Genomic DNA, 27,875 nt, shown 5'->3' on the forward strand with positions numbered 1-27,875 from the left:
AATCACAGTAGACACGGAGCTGAATTTTCCCCCAGTTATAAAGACAAAAATGTCAGACAGTGGCTGGGGAGGCTGTGGTCCAGAGGTGGCTCGGACTCAGCAGCTGAGTCCAGGGCGGAGGCAGGCGCCCGTCCCACCAGGGTCCTTGAGACAGGGTCCTGGAGGCAGGTGCCCGTCCTGCCAGGGTCCTTGAGACAGGGTCCTGGAGGCAGGTGCCCATTCCACCAGGATCCTTGAGACAGGGTCCTGGAGACAGGTGCCCATCCCGCCACGGTCCTTGAGACAGGGTCCTGGAGGCAGGTGCCCATCCCACCAGGGTCCTTGAGACAGGGTCCTGGAGGCAGGTGCCCATCCCGCCACGGTCCTTGAGACAGGGTCCTGGAGGCAGGTGCCCATTCCACCAGGGTCCTTGAGACAGGGTCCTGGAGACAGGTGCCCGTCCTGCCAGGGTCCTTGAGACAGGGTCCTGGAGGCAGGTGCCCATTCCACCAGGATCCTTGAGACAGGGTCCTGGAGACAGGTGCCCATCCCACCACGGTCCTTGAGACAGGGTCCTGGAGGCAGGTGCCCATCCCACCAGGGTCCTTGAGACAGGGTCCTGGAGGCAGGTGCCCATCCCGCCAGAGTCCTTGAGACAGGATCCTGGAGTCAGGTGCCCGTTCCACCAGGATCCCTGAGACAGGGTCCTGGAGGCAGGTGCCCATCCCACCAGGGTCCTTGAGACAGGGCCCACCCCAGGCTGCCCCTCCAGGTTTCACATCGAAGAGACCTGAAGGGTCAAGGTTTCAAAGGACAACAGTGTTAAGAAGCAGTTTCTGGGGCAGGAAAAACATCTGCCAAGGAGAGGGTCGGAAGGAAAACGAGAATGAAGGAGTAGGTGCCTCCCGCTCCACTTCCGAGACATACAAGGCAAGTGGCAGATGGTCTCGTTGGGAGCATGCAAATAAACGTTCCGTCTATTTTAGATCCTGTACTCAATGGGATCAATATGATAGGTCACATGTGTATTGACAGAATCTTCAGATGTTAAGAGTCACCCCCAAAAGCTTGGGATTGAAATAACATAACATAAAGATCCATCAAAAGCCTCCTCTCTCCACAGTCCAACCAGGCAGAAGATGCTGTAGAGACAGGCCCCCACGTCCCTGTAGAGGTGGGCAGTGCCCTTCACAGAGGCTCTTCCAGGGATCTCTGCCCAGGCACCACCACCCTGCGGTGACTGTTCACTTATGTGGTCACCTCCTGCACTGGACTGTGCCCTGGGCTGTTGAGGTCAGCCCTGGGTCTCGGCCACCTCTGATGCCCTACATGTCCCTGGGACTGGGCAGGGAGAGAGTGCAAGAGGAATGTCTGGGGAAAAAGAACTGGACGTTCAAGACAAATACAAGACAGTCAAGGGCAGGGTGTACATCAGAACACAGTCAGCGTCCATGGTGTCCACAACTTGTCCTGAGGGCTCAGGGAAGGGGCACCAGTGTGGGCCAGAGTCTACAGCAGATACAGTGGCTGGTACAAGGCTGGTGCAAGGCCTCAAAAGATGGATAGGAGAAAGACAGAGAAATGGAAAACATATTCCAGGACAGCAGTACCGGGGGCAGGGCTGGGCACATGGTACTGGCCCACCTGCAGTCAAAGAGAGCTGGCCACCCCTGAGCTGGATGGGCCAGGCTGGGCCCCCACATGCTGGGCAGAGACAACTGGTCTCTCATAGCACTGTGTCTGGCCATGATCCCTGGGAACCTGCTTCTCACCCAGTACCGTCATCTTCAACCAGGCTGTGTCCTGCCCAGGGGAAGGGGGAAGCTGCTTGGCCGCCAGAACTGGCTCCCCTGGCCACTTCCACACTGCAGCCCCAGCTCTTAGCATGGCCGACACATGTTCTCTGTCTGGGGAAATGTGGCTACAGGATGGCCCTGTCCAAAGCTGATGCTGCCAGGTCCAGGATGGACTCCCAGTGGCAGGCATTGACTTCTGGGTGCTTCACATTCTACACGGCACTGACCTGCACAGGACGTGGGGTTGTGACAGCGCCCAGGGCCAGAGCACAGAGGCCTCCTGTGTGCCAGGCAGTGGTTTAGTGTCAGGGCCTTTGGTCACGTAGACCACAGGGGCTCCCAGCTGTGCTCTCACCTCTGTCCCAGCCCTGCCCCACTGGCAGGAAGGAGAGCTGGAGTCGAGGAGTCAGGGCAGCCCCTTTGACCTGCCTGGACTTGGTTGGCACAGATTCAAAACCCCAAGAGGACAGCCACATGCCTACCCAGGCCACATGACACCTGCTGGACAACCCCACTGAGAAGTGGATTGAAGTCAGGGGACCTCCAACGCTACTCTACAAGCCTTTCACAGCCTCGGGCTTTTCTGACAGTGGCATCTGCAGTCAACCAGGGCTCGAGACACACGAAGACCCCGGCCCAGCCTCGTGGTGACTTAGACCGTGTGCCACCGCTACAGGCAGGCCCGCCTCTCAGAGACACCTCATGTATCTCAGCGGCCACAACCCAGGTCACCAGACACTTCTACCCACAGAGTCAGGGGCCTTCCCAGGCAAAGCAATGGCTCCGTAGAGAAGCCTGAGGCATGGGTTGCTGCCTACTCCTTCCAAATGGGAGCACCTGCGGCGCGGGGACTGGTGGCCAGGCAGTAGTGTCCCTGACATCCAGCAAGGTTGTGGCAGTGGAAGGAGAGGAACTCCAGGAGTGGAAGGCATGCTGGAAGCCCTGGGCTGCTCAGAGGAGGAGCCGGCTACCCACCTCATCTACGTACTGGACGTCGTCCACGGCATACTTCTCCTTGAAGTGCTCCTTGGAATGGATCCTCAAAGAAAAGCACAAGGAATATCAGGGTCAGGGCTTGGTAATGGCTCAGTGTGGCCACCTTCCTGCCTGCCAAGCCCAGGCCATGGAGCCCCAGTCCCATCCCCATCACGGTCAGCACCCAGCACCCAGCACCCGGCACCGAACAGGTCGGCCCAACACACACTTGGAGGGCAAAGGCCATTAGGCCACAGAGTGACGGCTGAACCACAGCTGCTTTCCTCAGCAACCCCCGCTCCTCCGTGACCCTAGCCACCTGCAGCCAGCCCCTGCAGACAAAACCCCTATCATCCCCTCCACTGCCAGAGACAGTCCACCAGGGCAGCCAGCCAGTGCACCCGTCCCTCTGTGGCATAAAACAATCTGCCTGCCAGGTCTTCATGGAGCATCTTTAAAGGAAAGTTTATTTTAAGGTCAGCCGCAGAATCCCAGCACTTTGGGAGGCCAAGGCGGACAGATCACAAGGTCAGGAGATCCAGACCATCCTGGCTAACACGGTGAAACCCCATCTCTACTAAAAATACAAAAAATTAGGGCATGGTGGCAGGTGCCTGTACTCCCAGCTACTCGGGAGGCTGAGGCAGGAGAGTCACTTGAACCCAGGAGGCGGAGGTTGCAGGGAGTCGAGATGGCGCCACTGCACTCCAGCCTGAGTGACAGAGCGAGACTCCATCTCAAATAATAATAATTATTATTATTACTATTTTATTTTATGTTCCAGAGACAGCATCTCATTCTGTCACCCCAGGCTGGAGTGCTGTGGCACAATCGTAGCTCACTGCAGCCTCAAACTCCTGGTCTCAAGCAATCTTCCTGCCTCAGCCTCCCGAAGTGCTGGGATTATAGGCATTAGGCACTGTGCCCAGCCAAAAATTAACATTTTTAGAAAGTCAGTATCAGTATTACTCAATGTGATGAGAAAAACTCAAGCTTACTCATTACCCCTGAAAAATCTGCCAGTGAGAAGACACAGAATGGATGAGGTTGGGCAGCCCTCGTCCACCTCCTGATGGGCCCTTTGGTCACAGCTGTGCTAGGCAGACCTCCAGCCTGGGTCCAGCAAGCCGCCACCCCCAGGCTCTTGGTCAGCAGATAAGTCAATGTCTCTGTTAGTGACAGAGCTTACGCAAGGGGAAAGGAACACAAACTGCACAGGGGAGACACTGAGAGCCAAGTCCAATGACGCACGCATACTCGGTCCTACGTCATCCCACACCTGGGCCCCACCTCATCACAGGGGCTCTATCCCCAGCCGTGCTCCAGCCCTCCAGCTGTGCTCCAGCCCTCCAGCTGTCTGTGACCTCACAGCATTACAGTCACCAGGTGCTGGGTCCCAAATAGGCCTCAGACAAAAAAACAGCAGATGGTTTCTGGATGGTGTTTCCTGGGCTGTCAAGGGGTGGTGGTGAGGCAGGAGAATAGGGTCGGGAGGCGTTAGGGCTTTTTCATGCTGACTTCCTAGAACTAAATTGAAAGGAAAACCCTAACTTTCCACACCTAAGTAACAAAGGACCAGAGGCTGCTCCCTTTGCAAACCCCCCCCTTTTTTTTGAGGCAGATGGGAAATTGAAAGTACCTCTGATTGCAAGTGGAGTCTTGGTTTGCAAAGAAACGCAACTTTGTAACTTCACTTTAGCCTCCGATTGGTTGCAGAGGTGAAGTTACAAAGGTTGCTTTCCACAACCAATCAGACTGATGGCAGGCCACCACTTCATTTACACGAGGCGAGCACCAAGTGGCCAATGGGAAACCTCCTGGGGGTATCTGGACCCGAGAAGATTCTGTCACTAGGCCTTGAGACTCTGCTCTGCCGGCTCCCACACTGTGGAGTGCACTTTCATTTTCAATAAATCTCTGCTTTCATTCTTTCGTTGCTTCATTCTTTCCTTTGTGTGTTTTGTCCAATTCTTTGTTCAAAATGGCAACAACCTGGACAACTTGCAGTCAAGACCCTCTACGGATAACTGGGGGGCGGGGGGGTGGGGTGTTGCAGGTGCCGAGGATAATGTGCCTGGAGAACCCCACAGAACACGGTGGAGGGAGAGAACCTTGGGACTTGGAGGTGATGAACTTCACGAGTGAGCTCCTGAACTGGTGTCCTATGTGCCATTCTCAGCCTTTGTGACACTAAGGACCAGCATCACCTGCAGGAAACAGAATCTGCTCCTCTCTCTGAGTCCTCCACCACTTCCCTCCCCACCCAAACCAGGAAGTACTGGCCACAGGGCCCAGGGACGGCTGCAGGGAGCAACAACAAGGAGCACTGAGGGCCCGGGAGACGCTGGTCTCACCGCGATCAATGGACTGCTCAGTGCAGCCCACAATGCCCTTTGCTTTCTCTCCCTTTTGGCTTCTCTGAAATGATCACGGGGTATCAAGCTCCTGCTGTTAATTAAATTTGCATGATTCAGTCACATTCACTTGTGCATTTGAGACAGGACTCAAAAGTTAAATGGCCAAGGTCTGACACCTCCATTAGCACGGCCTCGAGCAGTTACGGGGCAGGAATTGATGACGAGCGCCTCGCCTGGACTCCGGAGGCCCCAGACGCAGGGCTTATTGTGCAGCTGGCTCAAGGGAAGCCTGCAGACCCTTTGCTATTGAGCAACCACACTCTCAGCACCGAGTTGACCCCACAGCCCGGCACAAAAGCAGGTGTCAGAAATACAAAAGGCAGGGCCATCAGCGAAATGCGTGGCTGGGATCAACACATCAACTCGGACTTTCTGGCTCCATAACAAACACCCTGCGTCCCTCAGTTGTTCCCAGCTCTGCCTCTAGCCCCCTCCCTTCATTGCCTCCAGCTGTGACAGGAGTGGAAAGCAACCTCATGGCAGAGTGCGGAAGTACAAAGGATCTGATTTTGAGGCCAGCGCCCTACAGAGGGGCATCTCAGCCATCAGTGTGGCACCTGACCTTGTCACCTCCACTCCCGTTATGGGCTTGAAACCTCCCAACTCACCCCAACTGTGCAGAGGGAAGCCACCAGGAAATGCATTCCCGCCCCTCCTGCCAAAAAGCGCCTCCCAAGCCAGAGGTCTGGTTCTCAACAGAAGAGCCATTCGACAGATACAACCTGAAAAGCTGCAAGCAGCTTTTCTGGCAACTGTGCATTTCATTCTCTTTTAAAGGGCAGAGATAATTAAGTTTAGATAGTACTTATTTTTCATGTTTGGGGGCTAATTATAGTAAAAACCATTTAAACGTCATCCTAAGGGATATGCGTGCCAGACTCCCACGTCAAACCAGCCACCGAAGGCTTGGCAGCCATGATTTGGTGGGGTTGATGAGAAAAGAAGAGGTGTGGCCACACAAGCCCTGCAAAGCTGGCTGGAGAGGCCCCTGAGGGGCTCTGGACTCCCTGAGGCCAGGCTGGCCAGGGCAGGAGGCAGCCACTCAGAGGGAGGGCCTGCACCCTGCCCTGTGGGGAGTCTGGGGTCCAGCAACGGTACTTCATGTCAGGCCCCATCGCATGGGAAGTCTGGATGGAAACAACCAGACTGGAGGCCGGGCACCGTGGCTCACGCCTGTAATCCCAGCACTTTGGAAGGCCAAGGTGGGCAGATCACCTGAGGTCAGGAGTTCAAGACCAGCCTGGCCAACATGGTAAAACCCCATCTCTACTAAAAATACAAAAAAATTAGCTGGGTGTGGTGGCTGTAATCCCAGCTACTCAGGAGGCTGAGGCAGGAGAATCGCTTGAGCTAGGGAGGTGGAGGTTGCAGTGAGCCGAGATCGCGCCATTGTACTCCAGCCTGGGTGATGAGATCAAAACTCTGTCTCAAAAAAAAAAAAAAAAAAAAGAAAAAGAAAAAGAAATTACTGGACTGGGGAGGATGGGTCAGCAGAGAAGCTGCTGTCACCCCACACACACTCCCCTCAAATGCCAAGGATAGCTTTGGGAGGAGAGAGAAGTCCTCCTACCCAAAGGGGCTCTCGTCCTCCACAGGGGTCAGCATGCAGGGACCCCAGTTGGGCCCTGGCATGAATGAGAGAGGCCTTTCCCAGTCCCCGGAGTCAAAGCCCACGACTGCACACTCTGCAGTGACTGCCAGCAACTGTGGGGGCCACGGGTGGGAAGGAGACATTAAATTAATGCCACACAGTGCAGACACGAGGAGCCCTCTAGAAAATGAAATTTCAAAAAGCAGGTCTTGCCGGCTGGCTGACCACCTGCATGCGGTTAATGAATAAGTAATAGGGCCAAATTACAGCCGTCACCATCCATTTCCCGCGGCCCGGCCTGCCTTCAGCTACAAACAATGCTGCCTCGCCGACTCTCACTCTGCTCTCCACAGAAGGCAGCGGCATTTGCTCTGCGGTGGAAGCCGGCAGCCATCTGAGGATGTTAGCTGGTCAGAGACAAAAGCAGACCTCGCCACAGTGACGCAGGTGCCTACGCCCAAAGACCACTCTCGGAGCAAGCTTCCTCGCAGGGGCCACAGAGGGGACAGCGCTGCCCGGGAGGCTGGAGACCAGGTCCAGTGACCAGGCCTGCCCAGGGTCAGTGCCTCAAACCACCTGGGCAGCAGCCGAAGGAGCTCCTCAGCCCCTTCTCAGAGGCCTGCACGGCAAAGAGGGCCCCCGACACCCTGCCAATCACAAGGAGCGTGGGAGGGAGGCACCAGAGAGGCTGGGGAAGCCTCGATCCTCGGGACACTTAGTGGGGCAGAGCTGGGAAAAACACACAACACACAACACACCCTCATCACAAACACCCTACACAACACACACACCTGCACACAACACAGCACACTCACACCCACCACGCCCCATCACAAACACCCTACACATTATTTACTCACACACCCACACACCCACATACACCCTCATCACAAACACCCTACACACTACACACACACCCACACACAACACAGCACACTCACACCCACCACACCCCATCACAAACACCCTACACACTACTTACACACCCACACATACCCTCATCACAAACACCCTACACACTACACACACACCCAATACAGCACACTCACACCCACACCCCATCACAAACACCTTACACATCACTCACACACCCTCATCATACCCTACACACTACACACACACACAACACAGCACACTCCCACCCACCACACCCCCATCACAAACACCTTACACACCCCTCAGACACCCACACACACCCTCATTACACCCTACACACACATCCACACACAACACAGCACATTCACACCCACCACACCCTACACAACTCACACACCCACACACTCTCATCACAAACACCCTACACACTACACACACACCCACACACAAGACAGCACACTCACACCCCACACCCCATCACAAACACCCTACACGCTATTCACACCCACACACTCTCATCACACCCTACACACTACACACACCCACACACAACACACACCCACCACACCCCATCACAAACACCCTACACAACACACACACACCCATACACACCCTCACATGCACCCTACACACCACACACACAACACAGCACACACACACACTTCCATCACAACCTACACACCACACACACTCCCATCACAAACACCCTACACACCACACATGCCCACTCACAACACAGCACACACATGCCCACACACACTCCCTCACATGCACCCTACACACCTCACACACCCACACACAACACAGCACACACACACTCCCATCACAACCTACATACCACACACCACACACACACCCATCACAAAAAACCTACACACCACACACACACCCCATCACAAACACCCTACACACCACACACACAAAACACAGCACACGCACACCCACATTCACCCCTCCTCATAAACACCCTACACACCACACACCCCCATCACAAACACCCTACACACCACAAACACAGCACATGCCCCCCCCACACAACATACTCTACATGCATCACACACCTCACGCACACCCCCAACATATGTCCTCTCCACATCACATCCATACGTACCCACCCCTCCACATGCACCACACCACACACAGGTGTGCACTCCATATGCACACACAGCCCCCCACACATACACCATGCATGTGCAAACCCTCCCACCATACCCGCATCCATCTCTCACACAAGATGTGGGTATGGCCCTGGGAAGGCTGAGCGCCCCTCCCTGCATACCCAGAGCCGGGGACGGAATGCGTTACAAAGGTTCCAGGAGGGTCCCCCGACCTGGTCAAACTGGCTCCCCAACTCTGGGCTCCGAAGCTGCCTGGGGCGCTGACTCACAGAGGCCCACAGCCAAAGCCACCCTCCACTAAGCCCAACTCCGATGAAAAATGATGGGAAATGCTCTCACATCAAAAAGACACCACACACTATTGTTAGCAGAGATTCTGAATAAAAATGCATTCAGAGCTACCACCCTCCCCATCCCAGAACAGGCCTGGGGTGAGGAGTGGGCCGGCTTCAGGCTGCCCACGGCCCCTGGCGTCTGCAACCCTGACAACAGCAAGACCGTTTCCACAGGAAGTGGCAGATCCTGCAGACGGGGGTGTCGTTTCCCTGGGCGACTTTGGATTGCAGTATCTGCCAGATGGATTTTCAAAAACCATCAGATAGGAACTCAAAAGGAAGCTGAGGAGCTGAAGGTCAAATGTGAAGTCTGGTGGGTTTTGCTTGCAAAGGCCAGGTACTCCCGTCAGCCTCGCTCCTGGTGCCCTATTGATTCCAGGAGCAGCTGGAAGCAGCCATACGCAATCAGATCTGGCCACTCCCCAGCTCCAGTCCCACACAGTCAACCCCGCCACCACTGCTCTGTTACAACTGAGCCTTCTCTCCTGAGGGCTCAGGATGTGGAGACTCAGACAGGGTCACTCCAGGACAGTGGAACGGAGAGGCCTGCTCGGGGTGGCTGTGGTAGGGAGCCAGGACAGCAGGACACAAGGCTCTACCTCTCAGCTATGGGGCCAGATGCCCCCTTGGGACCAAGGCTGCCTGATCTGACCTGCCCAGCATGTACACAGCCTTTTCCAACAGGGGAGACCCCTGTTGGAAACCCCTGGAAACCCCAGGTGGGGCCCTGGTTAGCCCCTGATCAGACCCTCCCTGAAGCTGTTTCTCCTTCTCTGTCCATCCCCACATCTCACAGAGGAGGCATCCGACCTGACTGCTGAGCTACTTCTCTGAGCAGTGGGACATGTCAACAGGCTCTGAGCCAGCAGTGAGGGCCATGAGGAGGCTGAGAGGGCAGCCAGGTCAAAACTGCAGGTGTCACCCGGAGCCAAGGGTACCCTGGCACAGGGGCCCTCGCTCGTCCTGAGTCGTGCCCCTTGCAAGAAAGGCTGAGGCCACATCTCTGCTCTGGGTAGAGAGGGGATGCTGGGAGAATCCTCCTGCAGAAAGCAGACCTAAACTCTTCGTCACTGCTGTCCCAGTTACAACAGCTGGGGAATAAACGACTCCAACACTTAGTGGAGTGCAAAACCACCGATCATGTTCATGGACTCTGAAGGTCGGGAATTTGGACCGAGCCCCGAGAGGACAGCAAAGCTCTGCTCCACATCTAGGACCTCAGCAGATGGAAGGCTGGGCCTCATGCACGCTGGCGGCTGGTGCTGCTGGCGGCTGGGGTCCCCCTATGGGGAGTCTGCGCTTCCTCATGATGTGGCGGCTGGGTTCCCAGGGCAAGTACCCCATGGGAGAGAACCACGTGGAAGCCACAGTGCAGTTTACAGTCTAGCCTCAGACGTCACACAGCAACACTGCCACATCCGTCATGAGGCCCAGACCTGGGACAGGCAGAAGGGAAATAGATGTCACCTGCAGACAGCGAGTGTCCAGAAACACTGCTGTGGCCATTTTTGGACAAGACAATCTGCCTCCTGGAACCATCCCTGCCTCATGTCAGTGTCAGAGATACAGTGGCCAGCACTGTAACTCCAGTCCTGGGGGGCCTCCAGAGCAGCATCACAGAGAAGGAACTGGAGCCCCAAACATGACCAGACCCACTCGCAAGCCCCACGGCCTCTCAGAAGCCACACTTAGCCAGCAGGCAAGCTCAGCCTCCAATTGCAGCTCCAGCAAGACCTGGCTGCAGGACCTGCACAGGTCACACCAGCACGCTGAGCCATCTCCTCTTTTGTAACAGGGCAGTCATAAGGATTCCACTGGGAATGGGATGAAGGTCGACAATAAAGATCACGACAGGATGGGAAGGCACTGTCAGGCCAGGGCCTCCGAGGGGCAGCCCGGCAGAAGCCCCAAAGGCAGTCGGCCCGGGTGTGTCCACTCCGTGCCCTTCTTCCCAGGGGCCAAGCCAGGAGACCACCCCCAGGAGAAACAGTCCTCTTTTCTTCTGCTGCCAATTGTGCTCCAGGCTGAGTCCTGCCCAGCAAAGATCCCAGTCTTGCCAGGCTGGGATCCTGCCAAGCGGCCTAAGAGCAGAATGATCACCAACTTGTAAGCCTGAACCCCTCTCCCTGAGACAGCAGGAGCAGCACACACCATGGCCAATGAAGGCAGAAACGGAGTCTGCACTGAAGGGAGGGTGAGGGGAGGGTAGCACTGGAAGCAGGGGAAGCTCCACTGTGGCCCCAGTCCTCGGCAGAGAGCCCAGTCCCTGTGGCAGCCAGGGGCCTTGTCACTCAAACCAGCCACAGCCTCTCCAGCCCACCTGGTAATGAGCGTTCTGGGGCACCAGGCAGCAAAGGCTGCAATTTATACATTAGCCCAGAATAATCACTCTCCAGGCGGAGATGACACGCAGTGAGGCAGCCAGCATTTAGCGGGATCCTCTGATCACCTCAAACCTCCCTGGTTAAGTACAGTGTCCGCCCTGGCACCACTGAGCAGGCAGAACAGCTCCTCGGCGGTGGGGAGTACCTGGAACAGCAGGCACCATGGAGGGTGGAGGAGGGTGCCCAGCAGCCCGAGCCTCTGCTCTATCTCACAGGTGAGCCGGGAGGGCAGGACCTGCGCTGCATCCAGAGGAAGGCAGCAAATAACACACCCAGCATATCAGCGATGGGCCTCAGAGAGGGGGTTCCCCGATCCAAACCCAACCCACCACCCTCAGGCACGCACAGGGCCATGCCACACCTGTCGATGCCACGCAGGAGTGACGGCCTCGCAGGGCCAAACCCTCAGGCGTTTTCACAGACGGAGAAGCTAGAATTTCAGGATTAACAAACTGCACTTCTAAACAAACAAGGCCCCCAGTTGACAGGGCTCTGATGAGTGGAGGAACACCAGGGTTCTTGGTCTCGAGTTGAATTAGAGAAAACGACATGGACACACGTGGAGTGGTTTTAAGGAGCGGAGAGTTTAATAGGCAAGAAGGAAGGGAGAAGACAGAAGGAAGAAGCTCCTCCGTATGGAGACAGAGGGAGGGGGGCTCCAAAGCCAAAAGAGGAGGTCCCCAAGTGCAGTGGACACCAGCCAAGTATATATGCAGAGGCTGGAGGGGGCGATGTCTGATTTACATAGGGCTCAGGGGATTGGTTTGACCACGCATGTTATTCACATAGCCCACTAAAAAGCTGGCTCTCCCACCCTAGTCTTTTAATATGCAAATGCAGGGAGCCATGGATGTTCTACACATGTGGGGATATTTGGGGATGTTCTACACATGTGGGGCGGCCATGTTGCCAGGAACATGTGAGGCAAGGGTAAGAAGGCCTTGGGAATTGCCATGTTGGGTGGACCCAGTTTCTAATGGCCTGCATTTGCATATCAAAGGTTGCCGGCCTGGCTCTAGGAGCTGGAGCTTTACCAGAAAACTTCCCAAGGACCCCTTTTCCTCTCTATCTACCTAAAACAATTTCTCAATAACTCCTACCACACAGTCATACTCCAGCTCTAACATCCCTTCCCAGCCAAGGGTGCAGGGCTCTGGCAAGAGGCAGGCTGTGACAGCCCTGACCGCATGCCCTTCCTCCTGCAGCTCTTCCCTCCTCCCCGTCCCCAGGCCCAACCCTGCTCTCTCATCCCACCTCCCCTACCCACCCCCAGCCCATGGTTGGTAGCCACGGTGCCCTGGCCAGGCTGCTCCTTACTTTCCCATCCAGGTGGCATGGCTGGCAGGAAGCCTGGGCACAAACAGGGTCGACTTCCCAGTGTCAACATCGATGACACCATAGCAGCCTGGCTCAGTGACACCGAACGCCCAGTGAAAGAAGGACTCCTGTGGCGGGAACAAGAACTATTGTTAGCCAGTGGAACATGAGGTGCAAGGAGGGACCGGTGGCTGCATCACAGCACCCTAGAGAGCCAGCTCAGACTGACAGCCTCCTGTAACTGACCCCAGCCCCAGACATCCCTTCCCCTCAGCACTCGATTCCCCAGCTCATCCTCCCGTAGCTTGGCAGGGGGCAGCCTGGCAGCTCCTCTACCCTGCTGGGAGTCCTCCCTGATGCTGTGGGTGTCAGGCATGTGCCCGAGCCCACCTGTATCCCCACCCCCGGGCCCACAACAGGGCGTCCAGCAGCACCACACGTCCAGCTCAGCCCTGCCTCTCTGCCACGTGCAGGCAGGCAAGACGCCCCCCGGATTCCGATGCCCAGGCCGGATATCTGCACGGAAATGGATTCCTCCATTTAAGACTTCTTACTTCCCTCTCCCACCCCCGGGACGGCTGATGACTTGTGTTTAGGGATGAATGCTGCGCTAAAAGGACGTCATAAAGGTATGGTGGAGGAGGATCTCTTCCAAAATTAGCCTTGCATACCATCAGAAAGGGAGCCAACAGCTGAATTTAGGAAATCGGTTTTTAAGCCGCAGAATATTTAAACCTGGAGAAGCATCAAGACTAGCCAGAGAAAACTTATTTAGACCTCCATGTTTCTCACAGCCATGGGATTGCAGGCTTGCAGCTGCGCGAACAATGGAGTGGAGAGACGGGACCCTTCAGGCAGGAGGTGCTTTTAGTAAAGAAAAAACACAGTCTGCGGTCGCTCAGCAATGGGTCTCAGCCCATCTGTGGCCTGCTGGGGCGACAGGGTCCAGCTAGGGAAGCCACGCCTTCCCATATCCTCTCCACACTCGGCTCCCCTTCGCATTCCCATCTCTCCTCTTGCCAGAATGCTGCATGGACACATTCCCTAGGCTCTGCCTGTCCCAGAGAGGTTCTGAAGTTCCTGCTGTGGTCAGGCTCCAGCTCTGGGCATGGCAGCGGGGAGAAAACAGCACTAGATTTAGAGTTGGAAGACAAAGTTCTAATCCCAGCTCCACCTCTTGGCAAGTCATTTCCCCTCTGAGCCTCAGTTTTCTCATCTGCAAAATGGGTGTAATGCTAAGATGTGTGAAAGTGGGCCCAGCTCAGAGCCTCACAGTCTTCCTGGGTGGGTGTCCTCATGTTCCTGTGCCTGGGGACTGAGTGCTGCCAGTGACTCTCAGCTATGGCCACCATGGCCAGGCTGGTTTCCTGCAGCTGGGCCACCCGCTGCCCCACATCTTCAAGTTCTACATCTTCAAGGAGCCCCTGGACCACTTCCCAGGCGAGGAAACAGAGGCTCAGGGAGGGCCACAAGGGGCAGCACTGGCCAAGCTGGGGCCTCCAACTCCTGCTCAGGACAGCAGCACCATCACACACCTGCTCACTTGTGGCCAAGGGGGGAGGCTCACCTGGCGGAAGAGGACCCCGGTGTCGGTGCAGTAGCGCTGAGTCTCCTCCCCGCCCTGCAGGACCACGATGGAGCCGGCCTGCACAGCAGGGTTCTTCCGCAGCCGCTCACACAGGCGCTGCCGGTTCAAGGCAAAGAGCGCCAACGGCACTTTCAGGGTTTCATTCCCCAGCCAAAACGAGGGTCTGCAGAGGCAAGAGCACACACCGCCACACAGGCCTCCGTTAGCATCTCCAAGCATGCCCACACCTGAGGTCGGGGTGACCGGAGGCCCGAGCCTGCCGTGGGACCCCCATCAGCACGGGGCAAGCTGCCCAAGCTCCACCTACTTATGACCCAGAAACAGCCCCTCACTGATCCCCCTGAGGACCACAGGGGCTTGTCTCCCCTCCACCACCCATGCTGTCCTGACTCCACCCCCCTGCTCCTCTGCCCCCCAACCAACTGCCCAGCAGGCCACAGTGACCCTACGCTCCCGAATCTGCAGCAGGTCCCCAGTCCTCACTGGCCACTTGGTGCCTGCCCATGACCCTGGGGGCCACTCTCTCTGCGGAAACCTTCTCCAACAGCAGCCGGTCCAGACTCCCTACCAGCCAGGCCCCTGGCTCCCGGCTCAACCTCCCTGCTAGAGGCCAGCTTGGCCCAACCCTGGGGCCTCTTCCCTAACTGGCTCCCTCCCTCAGCTCAGCTGAGCTTACCCAGTCCTTCAGCTCAAAGGACCATCTGCATCTGCAGACTGATGATGTCCAGCTCCAGACTCACAGACCCATCAGCCACCCTCAGCAGGCAGAAGATGCACCTGAACCAAAGTCGCTCCTCCCCAGCCTCCCCCGACACAAAGCACCTGCACCTGGACAGTCCCAAAGGCCATCCTGGCCTCCTATCTCATCCCACCTCCTGGCCACCAGCAAGGTCTACCCTCATTGCACATCCCCATCCCCAGGGCCACCTCCCCATGTCCCGTCTGGACAACTGCAGGCAACTCTCAACGGCGCTCTTGGCCGCAACTTCCCCGTGGCCTGGTCTGCACCTTCTGCCAGAAGGGCCCTTTCAAAATGCCAATCCCAGCACACACTCCCTGCCCAACCCCGTGCCAGCTGGCTTCTCTGAGTGCAGACTTCACTCCCCAGCCACAAGGGATCCAGACCCCCAGTTCACCCTTGGCTTCCTCTGCTGCGGCACAGGCATCCTCGCTCTTCCCTAAACCCCCAGAACACTCCAGCCTTTGCCGCTGCAGCGCCCTGTGGGGAATGCTCTTCCCAAGGGCATCCCATGCCCTTTTACCCAGCCTCTGCAGAAATGCCCCTTTCCTACCCACCCCATCCCCCAGCTCTCTTCGTGTCTCTCTAGAGCCCCCATCACTCTTCATTTATTTGTTTGCTGGCCCTCCAGGTAACATGTAAGCTCCCTGAGGGCAGGGACAGAGCAGGTGTCGGTATCTATGGAATGAATGAATAAACGGATGGTGGTCCCAGCAAGCAGGCTGGAGGCCGGGTGTGGAGAGATAATGGGGATGAGGTGGAGGAGGAGTAAGCAGGGGCAGGGTGTGCAGGAGGGAGCCCCTGCAGGCTCTCCAGCCAGGGGGCAGTGGGTGGGCACGGAGGTCAAGGAGGCAGGGACATCCCAGAGCTGGTGCGAGGAGAGAGCTCTGCCTGGGGACTGCAGTGAAGCTGCGGATGAAACCAGCCCTCACAGCACAGCACGGTGAAGTGGCCTGGGGCACCTCACACTCACCTCACATGGGACCCTCAGAGGCCCTGACCCTCCTGCCAGGGTCACATGAGCAGGTCACACCTCCTGCACATCTTGGCTCCAATACGACCTTTTCCGGATGGTCTTCCCTGGCCTCCCTCTTTGAACCTGCAACTCTTCTCCTTGCCCGATCCCCTACTAGTCCCTGGCCTGAGGTTTCCCCACTTGCCCTCCAGATACACCCCCCTGCACTGTGCCCAGAGGCCGACCTACCCGACCTCCTCAGCATGCACGCTGCCTCCTGTCTCCAGGCGCACTGAGCCAACGACAGGCACATGAGGCTGGGGTCAGGAGGACAGGGAGGAAGACAGTGGATCCACTCCCCTGGCTCCCTCCCTGGGGACCCTGGAACTAAATGGCTGGGAGCACCCCTCCATCCAGGGCCACTGCTCTGATGACAGCGCCCTGCCCCACAGCACAGCCCCTGCTGGGTTTCTGACCAGGTTCCCCACTCTTCTTTCCACTGTCTTCCTCCCTCTCCTCCTGCCCCTAGCCTCATGTGCCTGCCTTCCCTTAACGTTCGCACAGCTCTGCGTATCGTCCCCTCTCTCAACTCTCCTTAGCGGCCCCCTGGAGTAAACTCCTAATGTGGGGCCAGGTCCCTGGCTAACACAACACTCAGCACTCAGCACCTTCCAACCTAAACGCAGCGGGTGCTGCCTGGTGCTTCCTGGTGTTCTCCGGCCCGCCGCCTCGGGTGGAAACACTGGGAGATGGAGCTCCAGGTTGCCTCGGTCACTGCCGTGCCCTCGCCTGGCGCCTTGCCTAACACACAGCAAACGCTCAACACATATCTGCTGAATGACACACGGGGCCACACACAGCTGTGGGATGAGAAGATGCCACATCAGCCGCAGCAGGGCAGGAAGCAGCCCTGGAGTCCCAGCCTGACCAGGAAGGGTGGAGGGTCAGAAGCAGCCGCACATGCTGACATGACTAGAGCCCCCGCCCGCTCCCCCACGTGCCCTTCCTACCCTCCCAGGAGGGTGAGCAGGCGGCTGGGTGGACACCAGCGGCCAGAGCTTCCTCTGGGCTGGGGCTGCTTTTCTGCCACGCTCAGCCATTGGGATGAAAGGGCAGAGGGAAGTCGGTGAGAGTTTGTAAACATGACCACATCCCAGATGGCCATGCTGTCAGGAGCTAAAAGTGCAGTCACCAGCACCTTGTGCTCGGATATCCCCCATGGCCTCCCACGCCCTTTCCCTTCACTCAGGAAAGCCCATGGTGGGATGGGCACAGAGGCAAAACTTGTCTCTGCAGAATCCCCAACAGCATAGGGGCAATGACACCGAGACCCTGCTATGGACAGCCTCAGCCACAGTCGTCGAATAGCATGACCGGCCGAAAATGCCCATCCTCAGCCACCAACCTGCATAGCCCAGCCCAGCCCACCTCTCCCACACTCCCCTCTCCCTGCCTGGCCACGCTCCTTAATCATAACAGGTGCTGGCTCCCCATGGCCTGACACCATGCCCCCACCTGTAATGCTCACAGAAGGGCTGGCCTTCCCCTTGTTCAGAACCTTCTGAGAGACAAATTTCTCAGGGCACCCAGACTGGGATCCCAAGGGCTGAGCAGAAAACTTGATAAGCCACCTTCTCCTTGAACACTCAGCTGCCACTGCAAAGAAAATCTACAACCATGCTTATTTCTCCATGGGGCTCCGCCAGAACAGAACCCACCCTGTGCAGGGCTCTGGGCATAAGAAGGGCTAGCCTGAGCCACGAGGCAAGGCAATATGCTACAGTCATTAATTACAGGACACCAAGTAATAAAGTTTTATAGAGACATGCCCTTTGATTTCCCATGGCATAAACCCAGCCCCCAGAGAGACTGTCAGGCTCAGAGTCAACACAGACGAATTCTTCCTGCAAATTCGGCAAATGTAGCACCAATAAAACATCTTTAACAGGTTTCTGCTGCAGCTTTTGTTAACTGGCACCCAGAATTTAAAAGGCAAAAGCCATTATCATCCCCAGGTCCCAGGGTAAATAAGCCATGCTTTGCTGCAGACAGACAAGGCACAAGAGCTCCAGGGCCTCAGAGACCCACAGAACAAGTCTCTGAGCCCCAGAGACCAGGACCCCCGCTGCCCTGGCAACAACCAAGACCCAGTAAGCAGCCCGGGACCAAGAACGGAGTGACCAAGACTGAGGCCAGCCCTCAAGGAGGGTATGATGCCACTGCCCCTGCAAGCCGTCTCTGTCTCCACACAACCCACACCCCCATATCAGTACTGGGACACCCTCTCCTCAACAGCCACGTGCAGGGCTCTGACCTAAGGCCTAGGGACCCCCAAGGATTCATCCTCAAATTCAGGGGCTCCATCTACTAGATGGGAAAAAGCTATACCTTTATTTTCTCTAACCTCCAATTCGAATTTACATTTTCTTCAGTTATTAACATAAGCAACAAACTACTCAGGGTCAGCAATGCATGTTAATCTGTCACCAACAAAAATCAAAGGTATTTTAATATCATGTTATTGCTCTTCCAGTATCTCAAAATATCACTTTTGCTCCTCACAACTTCAAAGTTAAAGTAGTTGGGCCAGGCGCAGTGGCTCATGCCTATCATCCCAGCACTGCGGGAGGCAGGAATTTGAGACCAGAATGGGCAACATGGCAAAACCCCATCTCTACCAAAAACACAAAAATTAGTCAGGAATGGTGGCTTGTGCATGTGGTCCCAGCTACCCGGGAGGCTAAGGCAGGAGGAACGCTTGAGCACTGGAGGCGGAGACTACAGTGAGCCGAGATGGCAACACTACACTCCAGCCTGGGGGACAGGGCGAGACCCTGTCTCAAATTTATGTAACATTTTGATACCTGTATTTCCATATAATTGGGTTTTACTTTTGCAATATTATGTACTTATTTCATACATTTAAAAACATTATGCCAGCCAGGTGTGGTGGCTCATGCCTATAATTGCAACATTTTAGGAGGCCAACATGGGCGGATCACCTGAGGTCAGGAGTTCGATACCACCTGGCCAACATGGTGAGACCCTGTGTCTACTAAAAATACAAAAATTAGCTGGGCATAGTGGCACACACCTATAATCCCAGCCACTCGGGAGGCTGAGGCAGGAGAATCACTTGAACCTGGGAGGCGGAGGTTGCAGTGAGCCAAGATCAAGCCACTGCACTCCAGCCTGGGTGAAAGAGCAAGACTCCGTTTCAAAAAAAACAAAAAACAAAAAACAAAAAAAAACCTGATGCCGAGAATGGTACGTAGGTTTCACTGATGCCCGTGGGGTCTACCGCACAGACAAGGAAAGATCTCTGCACTAGAATGTGGAGCCACTGGCCAGGTGCGGTGGCTCACGCCTGTAATACCAGCACTTTGGGAGGCTGAAGTGGGTGGGTCATGAGGTCAGGAGTTCAAGACCAGCCTGGCCAACATAATGAAACCCCATCTCTATTAAAAATACAAAAAAATTAGCCAGGCATGGTAGTGGGCACCTGTAATCCCAGCTACTCGGGAGGCTGAGGCAGGAGAACCACTTGAACCCGGGAGGCGGAGGTTGCAGTGAGCCGAGATCGCGCCATTGCACTCCAGTGCGAGACTCTCTCTCAAAAAAAAAAAAAAAAAATGAAATGTGGAGCCACTTCTAGACAGGGTCACACCGCTAAGTTCCCATTAGGAGAGGCCAGCCAAGGACCAGCCACCTCCTCCCCTCAGCCTCCAGCGTGGGGCCAGGCACCAGACAGATGCTCAGGCAGCCCACTGGGCACCAGACCGTAAGCGCCAGGCTGGAGAGGGTCGCCACGGCTGAACAGGACCTCGAGGCAACTGGCCAGCAACCTCCACCTTGCACCTCTGTCTCCTGGGGAGGATCGGGGTGCCAAGCATACACAGAAATCAAGAGACAGCTGTGTGGAGTCAGGACCTGGGGAAGAGCCAGGGAAGGCATAGGGATACTCAGTGGCCAGCCTGCCTCCCATAGGCCCACCCGTCCCTAGCCCCCAGTCGGCCTGAGTCTTCTGCTCCTGGAGCACAAGGTTCACATTGTGGGGTTGGGCTCTTGACCCAGAATGTGAGTTCTGCAGAAGACTCTCCAGAAGAATGCTGACTCCAGTGTAACCTACGGCTCAACAGGGGTACACGCCCAGGGCAGTTCACCTGTTGCCTCTTTCTGGCTCTGCAACAGCTCCTGGGAGCCACTCAGTTAAAGAATTAAGGCTATTTCTTCATCCTACTCCTCGGAATTCTGTCCCCATTCCCCACCATGACTCCTTCCCTCAATCACTGGGAGTCTCCCAGGAAAGCAGGATGTGATGCTGGACTAATTTAGAGTAAATCCCCTTTTCATTCATTTCACCAAGCACCAATCACAGGGCAGCCACAGACTGGCCCTGTGGATACAACAGAACCCCTGGGTTCTAAGGATGCTAGGAGAGGCATGAAGGGAAGCAACTCCTAACCCACAATGGGCAGACGTGGAAATGTGTACTGCTGGGGAGAAAACTGAGTGTTCTGGAGTTCTGAGCACTAAGCCTTTACCCAAGGGCTGGGAAAGGCTTCTGGGAAAGGGAACCATCTGAGCTGGGCCTGCAAATATGTGAACAATCATATAGAGGACAAGAACATTCCAGGGCTAGTTGGGTGAGTGTGCAAGGGAAGAAGGGAATGGAAAAAGCCATGTGGGGGAGCAGATGCAGACAGGTCTGGCTGGAGCTGACAGATTTCAAATTATCAATCCTGTCTGTGGAAAGCTCAAAGCATTGCTTAAGGAGACAGCAGCAGTGCCACCAAGTGCCATGGGATAGGGACCCCTCTCCATGAGGCGATGGGAGGTGACCTCAGAGCACTCTGTCTCAACCTGAAGCCTACAACAAGGCTAGCAAGAGAAAGTAGGATCAACCCTGAAACACCCCACATCTTAAAAAGAGAGATGCATTCAGAGAAGATTCTTGAGTTTCAAATTAAATCTGAGATGCTAGTTTAGGGCTTCCCCTACTCCCCAAATCATATGGGGCACACCCCAGTCACCTGGAACTCTCATGGACCCCCTCTGTCCCAGGCTCTGGTAGGATTCTACAGACAACCAAACCCAACTCCCAGTAAGCCCACGGCAATGGCCGTGACTTGCTGGCATCATGCCTCGTCATGCCTGACTCTATGATCTGTTCTGTGAGTGCGGCTAGGAGCTGAGCTTTGCGGGAAACACACTTAATCATTCTGCTCTAAAGGAAGCCACTGGGGTCAACCTCAGGCTCAAAGTACATGGGAAAGCCCCAAACCAGACTGGGATGGCTCTTCCCAAGGAGACTGCCAGGCTCTGGAAGCTCCCACACCCTCTCAATAGCAGACCTCTCTTAAGACCTGCCACTCTGTTTTGCCTCCCTCACCCACCCTGTGTGGTGGCCCAGAGAATCGGGTCTGCTAGAAAAGCTCTCATTCTGGGGCCAGGCACGGTGGCTCACACCTGTAATCCTAGCACTTTGGGAGGCGGAGGCGGGTGGATCACCTGAGGTCAGGAGTTCGAGACCAGTCTGGCCAACATGGTGAAACCCCATCTCCACTAAAAATACAAAAAATTAGCTGAGTGTGGTGGCACACGCCTGTAATTCCGGCTACTCGGGAGGCTGAGGCAGAAGACTCGCTTGAACCTGGGAGGTGGAGGTTGCAGTGAGCCATCATGCCATTGCACTCCAGCCTGGGCAACAAGAGCAAAACTACGTCTCAAAAAAAAAAAAAAGAAAGAGAAAAAGAAAAGCTCTCATTCCAGGATCCAGTCAGTTCCAGACTTGCTCCCATCCAGACATCAGCTTGGTTCCTTCAGGAGAGCAGCAGGTCTCAGGCCAGCTTGGAATCCTGAACCCAAATGCAACCCCTGGCACTCCCTGTGAGCACCGAGCCAGCCTAACCAGAGAGACAGCACACCCACAGCTGGGCACCAGCCTGCTCAGTCTACCCTTTAAAAGGGTCACAGGCTGGATTCAAGGATCTGACCCTGAGTTCCTTGACACCCATCTGAGACTTTGTCTGCACTGTTCTCTACCTGAAGGGAGTCTCATTGCTGAAGGACTAGCACAAAAGTCACCCAGGGAGTGAAGCCTTCCCACACTTTACCTGAGCTCAGAGTCCATGCTCCTCCTTTGCAAATGGCAAGACCACATGGCAAGCAGATGGATGACAGAGTCCCATGTGTCCATCTGCTCCAGTGGCCTGTTAGTACCTTAAGGGAAGACCCACTGCTATTCCTGGAATATAGCAGGTGCCCACAAAATGTTTGATTTGTATGCTCTAAGCTCCCTCAACCTTGGGGGCCAACTTAGAACCCACTTTCTGTTGTCATTTTCCCTGCATCTTAAAAAGAGAGATGCATTCAGTCCACTAGATCCCCCATTCTGACCTCAGTTTCCAACCTGGCATCTGGAATACTGCTCCCTCCTACACCATGCCCCCCTACCCCACTGTACCACCAGAACCACACCTTCTCCCACTGAACTCACACATAGCTCAGGGGAGCCTAATCTTTAAAAAACAGATCAAGCAGCTTGTAACAAAACCCTTCCAGCCCATCAGGGCAAAGTCTGAAGCCGCCACCTGGAACACCACACCTTCCAACCAGCCCCAGGCATGCACCCCTGTCCCCAGAACACTCTGAACTCTCAACCTTTGTCCCTTACCCTGGGCTCAGATGCTCCCTATCTGGGAGATTCCGCCCAACGCTCTGGTGAACCCATCTGTCCACCCTTCCTCCCACTACGACCACTCAGCTTTCTTTCATTTAGCCCAGTATGGAGCACCTACTGTGTGCAAGGCACCGGGCTAGTGAGAAGCAGGTAACATACCTGCCCTTGCACTCTAAATGCAGAGAAGATAAAGAACAAGTACAAACAATGCTCTATATAGTTTATCAGGTGATGATGAGGGCACAAAAAGTGGGATAGGTGGTTAGAGAAGGATTCCCTGAGGGGGTGACATTTGGCCCCTGAAAGAAATGGGGAAGTGCCCTGCTGGGAAAAGGGAATTCCAAGTCCGTCCGAATACCGCCTCCTCCGGGAAGCGCCCGGGTCCCTGGGGTCCTCGCAACGCCGCCCTCCTACCCGGGGGTCTTGGCAGCGAACATGCGTGTCGACCCCAGCCCCCACCGCAGCCGCACACGGTGGGGCCGCCAGACGCGGGCAGGTGGGGCCGGAGCCAGCCAGGAGGGAGGAGAGGAGCTGCGGCCCCCGCGCTGACCCTGACTCGGAGCGTGCAGCTCGCCGACCGGCGCTCGGACTCTGGGCTGACGGGAAGAGGCGCCTACCCGCGGCATTCAGCGACCCCGGCTGAGGCTCTCACCCGCGGTCCGGCCGGGACACCCATGCCCCTCTCCACGCCAGCGGGAAAGAGCGAGGGAGGCACAGCACTCACCCGGTGGCCGCCGCCATGTTCGCCCGGCACCGGCGTCACGTGAAGTGCGGCGTCAGCTGAGCCCCTCCGGGTGCCAATGCATGGGGCGGGGTAAGGGCGGGGCAGGGGGCGGAGCATGGAGTCCTTGACCCACCTCCTCCAGAGCCAAATTCCACGGGACGGGAAGGGGCGGTACCTGGGGAAGGGTGGAGCCCCGATGGGGCGGGGCTCCTGGAGAGGCGGGGCCCAAGAGCTCGGCCAGGATAAATGAGCGGGCTGCCGGCTGCAGACAGTAGGTCGGGTTAGCGGGCAGCATCTGCAGCCTTTTCGTGGTGGGAGGGAGGTCCTGAAGCAGAGGACATCTTGATTCTGGTTCAGTCCCCGCATCTGGCGTACCAGCCCACCCGGGAGAAGAACACATAGGAATAAAGAAACCACGTGGGAGGAGAGGAGGGAGACTGACCCAGGCTAGGGTCGGGGCAGAGGTGGCGATTTTTGTTTAAGAACGGAAAGGGTTTGAGCAAAGGCCGTGGGGCAACTGGAGGACTCTAAATGTGCAGCGTCCAGGAGAATGTGCGCGAGAGAGGGGCAGCCTAAGGGAAGCAAGGGCCAGACCCTGCGGGGCCTCCACTGTGGGGCCTATGAGTTAAGTCTGGTAGGATCTTTTCTAGGTTTCCTGGGCTGCAGAATGGAGAAGCTGGAGAAAGGGAAGCCAGGGAGGAGGGCAGGCGAGAAGTGGGCACAGCCGAGAAGGGTTTAGGAGGGAGAGTCTGCCAGAAGGCTTACTCCTCTGCCCCACTGGGCACTGGTACTGGGTGCAGAGTCCTGCAGAGAAGGGGTAGGGACCCTGCAGCAGACGCTGCCCTCCCTACTGCCAACAGAGTCAGGGCATTACAAGCACGGCCCAAATGCGTTGCACATGTGAGCTCATAGAAACCTCACCACAGCCCTATGAGGTCGAGACTATCTTTAAGTCTATTTTACAGATGAGGAAACTGAGGCCAGAGAGTGCTCACACAGGGGCTGAGCTCATGAAGCCATACCCTGAGGAGTGACCTCACTGCCCCTGTGAAGGAAGGGGGCCCCACACTGTTGGGGGAGGGCGTCCCTGGCCCCCAGGGTGTACAGATGTGTGTGGTGTACAGATGTGTGTGGACAGGTGGATGGGTGGCCCAGGATAGGCCTGTGGGGCTCCCAACCCCAGCCTGCAGCTGTCCCACAGCTGGAAGTGGCTTCTGATCAAAGGTTGTGGGTTGGGGGATGCTTCTTGTTTCTTTATCGAAACAAGGATGTGGGTCACCGTGGCCAGGCTGGTGGGAGCCAGGGGCTATGACTGGAGAAGCAGCTTCTGTTTGTCCCCATGAAGCAGGGAGGAGAATAGGCCCCTTAAATAGGAGCAAGGGAGCCAGCCATAAGCAGGGTAGTGAAGGGCACGTGGCACAGTTACCTGGAAGCCCAGTACCATCCCTGCTGTCCTCATCTGTCAGGAGAGAGCTAATGGGGCCACCTCACGGGGCTGCTAGAGGGTTTGACACTCAAACCTGCAGGCACAGCCAGAGGCCAAAGCTGCCAGGAGGAATGTGGCCCCTCCAGACAGCCCCTCCCACCTCCCGGACTCAGATAAGGAAAACCAGAGCTAATGGAAGAGTGGGGGGCCTCATCCCTTCTACCCCTTCCCACAACACATGGGCAATTTGCAGGGGTCCCTGACCTCCAGGCAAGGTCCAAGAGGAGCTCTCTCCACCCTCTTGCCAGTTTCCAGGAAGAACAGAGGTAAGGATTCACACCCCACTGCCTGGCCTAGGGGCCCCTGAGAACTTCTAACACCCCTAGTTAAGCAGTAGGTCCGCCTTCAGCTTAAGAAACTCAACTCCCTAGTAAGTGGCACTTTAAAAAATATATAATAACAAAGGGTGAGCAGAATGAGCTTTCCATGAGCCTTCAAGGGAGGAAAACATACCCCCCGGCTCATTCATTGCACCTGCCCCCCACCATTTCTTTTGACATAAAATATGTCAAAATTAAGCCAGCTGCCAGCTCTGTGTGCTTACTAATATGAAAAAGAAGTCAATATCCCAAACACTCACAAAATAATAGGAGGAAGGCACCCACCAACTGAGTGGAGCTCCCTTGTTTGTGGACAGTAATATGGAGGCACTGCCCATGACCCCTGCCCACCCAGGTCCCCTGCCCTCTCCCCTCCCCATCAGGGGCTCCGGCAGGGCTGCCCCTCACCCCTCACCCCTCCCCATCAGAGGCTGTGGCAGGGGCTCCAGAAGCCGCCCAGAATATGAGAGAAGACCGTTTAGTTACTCATGCAGGGCAGATCCAGGATGTTGCTGGAGCCAGGAGGCAATTGGGGGAAGATTGATTTTAGAGAGTCGAAGTGGGAGTGTGTAAATCAGCCAAGGCAGCGCGCCAGGCAGCACTCTCATGCGGCATTGCCTCCGAGGTCACAGGCCCTTGGCTGAAACAGTGTCCTCTCGTCAAGCCCTACAGGTGGCTGGTAGGTGTCTGCACTTGGTCAGCCTGGTAGCCCAGTAGCCAGCATAGCATTATTCTCCAGAAGGGCCCCCCCACTCCCGTCAGGCCTTGCAAAAGAAGCTTCACCCTGGGAAGACACCTCTTGTGTCCCGGGAAACTGTGTCCAGCCAGGTTTCCCTCCTCCACCCATTCCCCACAATCTAGCCCCCACTCTTGCAACTCCGTGGACGCTGCTGACAGCTGGCTGCCTGGAGACGGCAGGTCCAGATGTGGCAGCCTGCTAGGCTCTGACTCATGAGCCACCCTTGGGCCGTGAAGGGGAGGTCCCCGGGAAGAGCCCTGTCCATCTTCTGCTGTGGATTGAGGGCACTGGTCTACCAGAGGCTCTGTGGGACTGCACTGGAGGTAGCCTGGATGCTGGTTCTGCCCCGCACCGCCCAGTTGTTGCCCACGGTGCCACTCCAGGACTGGCCATGCTGTGAGGGCCAGGGATCCAGACCCTGCCCTTGCCTAGAGGATCTTTGGTCTGGGGACAAAGGTAGAAGAGCCCTCCACACTGTCCCTGGGGAGTCCACCATCTGGGAGGGCCTCAGAACGGGGCTTCGAGGGTTCTGCTTTTGGCTAATGGGGAGATCCTGGGGGATTCTGAGCTGCAAGCTGCTGATCCAAACCCCTCTCTCCAGCAGGAGCTCAGGAGGATTAGCAGAGAGAACTGAAAAGAGCCAATAAGAGCCAATAAAGCCACTGCACGGGGCCGCCAGCTTCAGATGGTCAAAGCCCTACACAAGATGGCATTTGGGTGTTTTGCGATTGTTTGCTTTTGCTGAGAATAGAAGACTGGATGCAGAAAGCCAGCACCAAATAAACAGAAGAGGAAGAATAGAGGGGACTGTGGGTGTGAGATAGGGGCAGGGTGGCATATGGCAACCCAATGTCTTCCCAAGTGGGAAAGCAAGGAGCGTGATGGGCGTGGAATACCCAGGAGACCGTCTCTCCATCCTGGTTCTGGCAGATCCCAGCCTTGGGCCTTTGCAGGGCCTGCAGAGGTAGCCACAGCTCTCCCACTCCAGAGGCCTGTGTGGCCTGCTCCTTCCTCCAGGCCTACACCCCAGCTGTCACCATCATCCATCAACCCCCCTCCTCACAGGAGCCCCCACATCACGTTCTACTCCTCCTCTCCTTTCTCCCCCAGCCCAGCCCACCTGGGCATCTATCTTCCTGTAGAAAAGAGGCAGGCAGAACTGAGGGGCCTTCCCAAGGAAGCCCCCATCACCACCTCAGATGAAGTGGTCCCTGCTGAGTGCTTTGCTGGGGTCTACGAGGCAATTCAAGATGAGAAATGGAACGGTGGCTTCGGAAAGGCAAATCATTCCAACAGCACCTGAAAACATGGAAGGAAACAGCTCTTTTTTGTGTGTGGAAATGGGGAATATATTGTTTCTCACTGTTTGGAAGACTGTTTTCCCATCTTGAAATCACAAGCTGTTTTCTTCCAGAGAGACTTATAAATACATCCAATTATCGACATTCAATATAAGAAATAAAGTTCTGAAATGGTTTTCTTCAGCACACGCAGAGTGAGCCGACCAGGTTGGGCAGGTGATAATTACTTTTATTTCTTACGAGTGGGTATCACCGCAGAGTGGCTGGAAGCTTCACCTTTTATTGCCTTCACCTTTTATTACATTTCCCATGTTGTGCAGGGCCATTCATTGGTAATTTTATTATCCCATATCAAGATCTTGATTTAAAAAAAGGATGAAATTTCTAATTTCATATAAAGATATGAGTGCAAAGTCCCAGAGTAGGGGGATTTGGTCCTATACCTTGTGACCTGAAGAGCAACCCTCCAGGGGGATGGACTGTCCTTGTGCCCAGCTCCAAGTGACTGAATGTCACTGACTAGACAGTGGGTGTCTGCTGGCATTCACAATTG

General features: G+C 55.9%; 1 protein-coding gene and 1 long non-coding RNA gene across 5 annotated transcripts in view; one reads left to right on the top strand and one right to left on the bottom strand.

Moving 5' to 3' along the window:
• Positions 1-23,631, bottom strand: part of PEPD (peptidase D) — a 141,046-nt gene extending 117,415 nt beyond the window's left edge. For 2 of the 4 annotated variants that reach the window (XM_003816195.5, XM_063599545.1), the window contains exons 1-4: positions 23,477-23,631; positions 14,356-14,539; positions 12,789-12,916; positions 2,751-2,814 (exon numbers count right to left, since the gene is read on the bottom strand). In XM_003816195.5, coding sequence (XP_003816243.3) covers positions 2,751-2,814; positions 12,789-12,916; positions 14,356-14,539; positions 23,477-23,493 — 393 coding nt within the window. In that variant the 5' untranslated portion in view covers positions 23,494-23,631. Of the gene's footprint in view, positions 1-2,750; positions 2,815-12,788; positions 12,917-14,355; positions 14,540-23,369 lie in introns of all 4 variants that reach the window. The other 2 variants (XR_008621990.2, XM_008969253.4) reach the window with 2 other exon arrangements.
• A 64-nt stretch (positions 23,632-23,695) lies between these two features.
• LOC117977084 (uncharacterized) lies at positions 23,696-27,499 on the top strand. The gene is made up of 3 exons (XR_004667980.1): positions 23,696-23,747; positions 25,156-25,228; positions 26,626-27,499. It is a non-coding gene; the product is annotated as an uncharacterized LOC117977084 (long non-coding RNA).
• The last annotated feature ends 376 nt before the right edge of the window (positions 27,500-27,875 follow it).

The sequence above is a fragment of the Pan paniscus genome, chromosome 20 (assembly GCF_029289425.2).
Source record: "Pan paniscus chromosome 20, NHGRI_mPanPan1-v2.0_pri, whole genome shotgun sequence".
Lineage (NCBI taxonomy): Eukaryota > Metazoa > Chordata > Mammalia > Primates > Hominidae > Pan > Pan paniscus.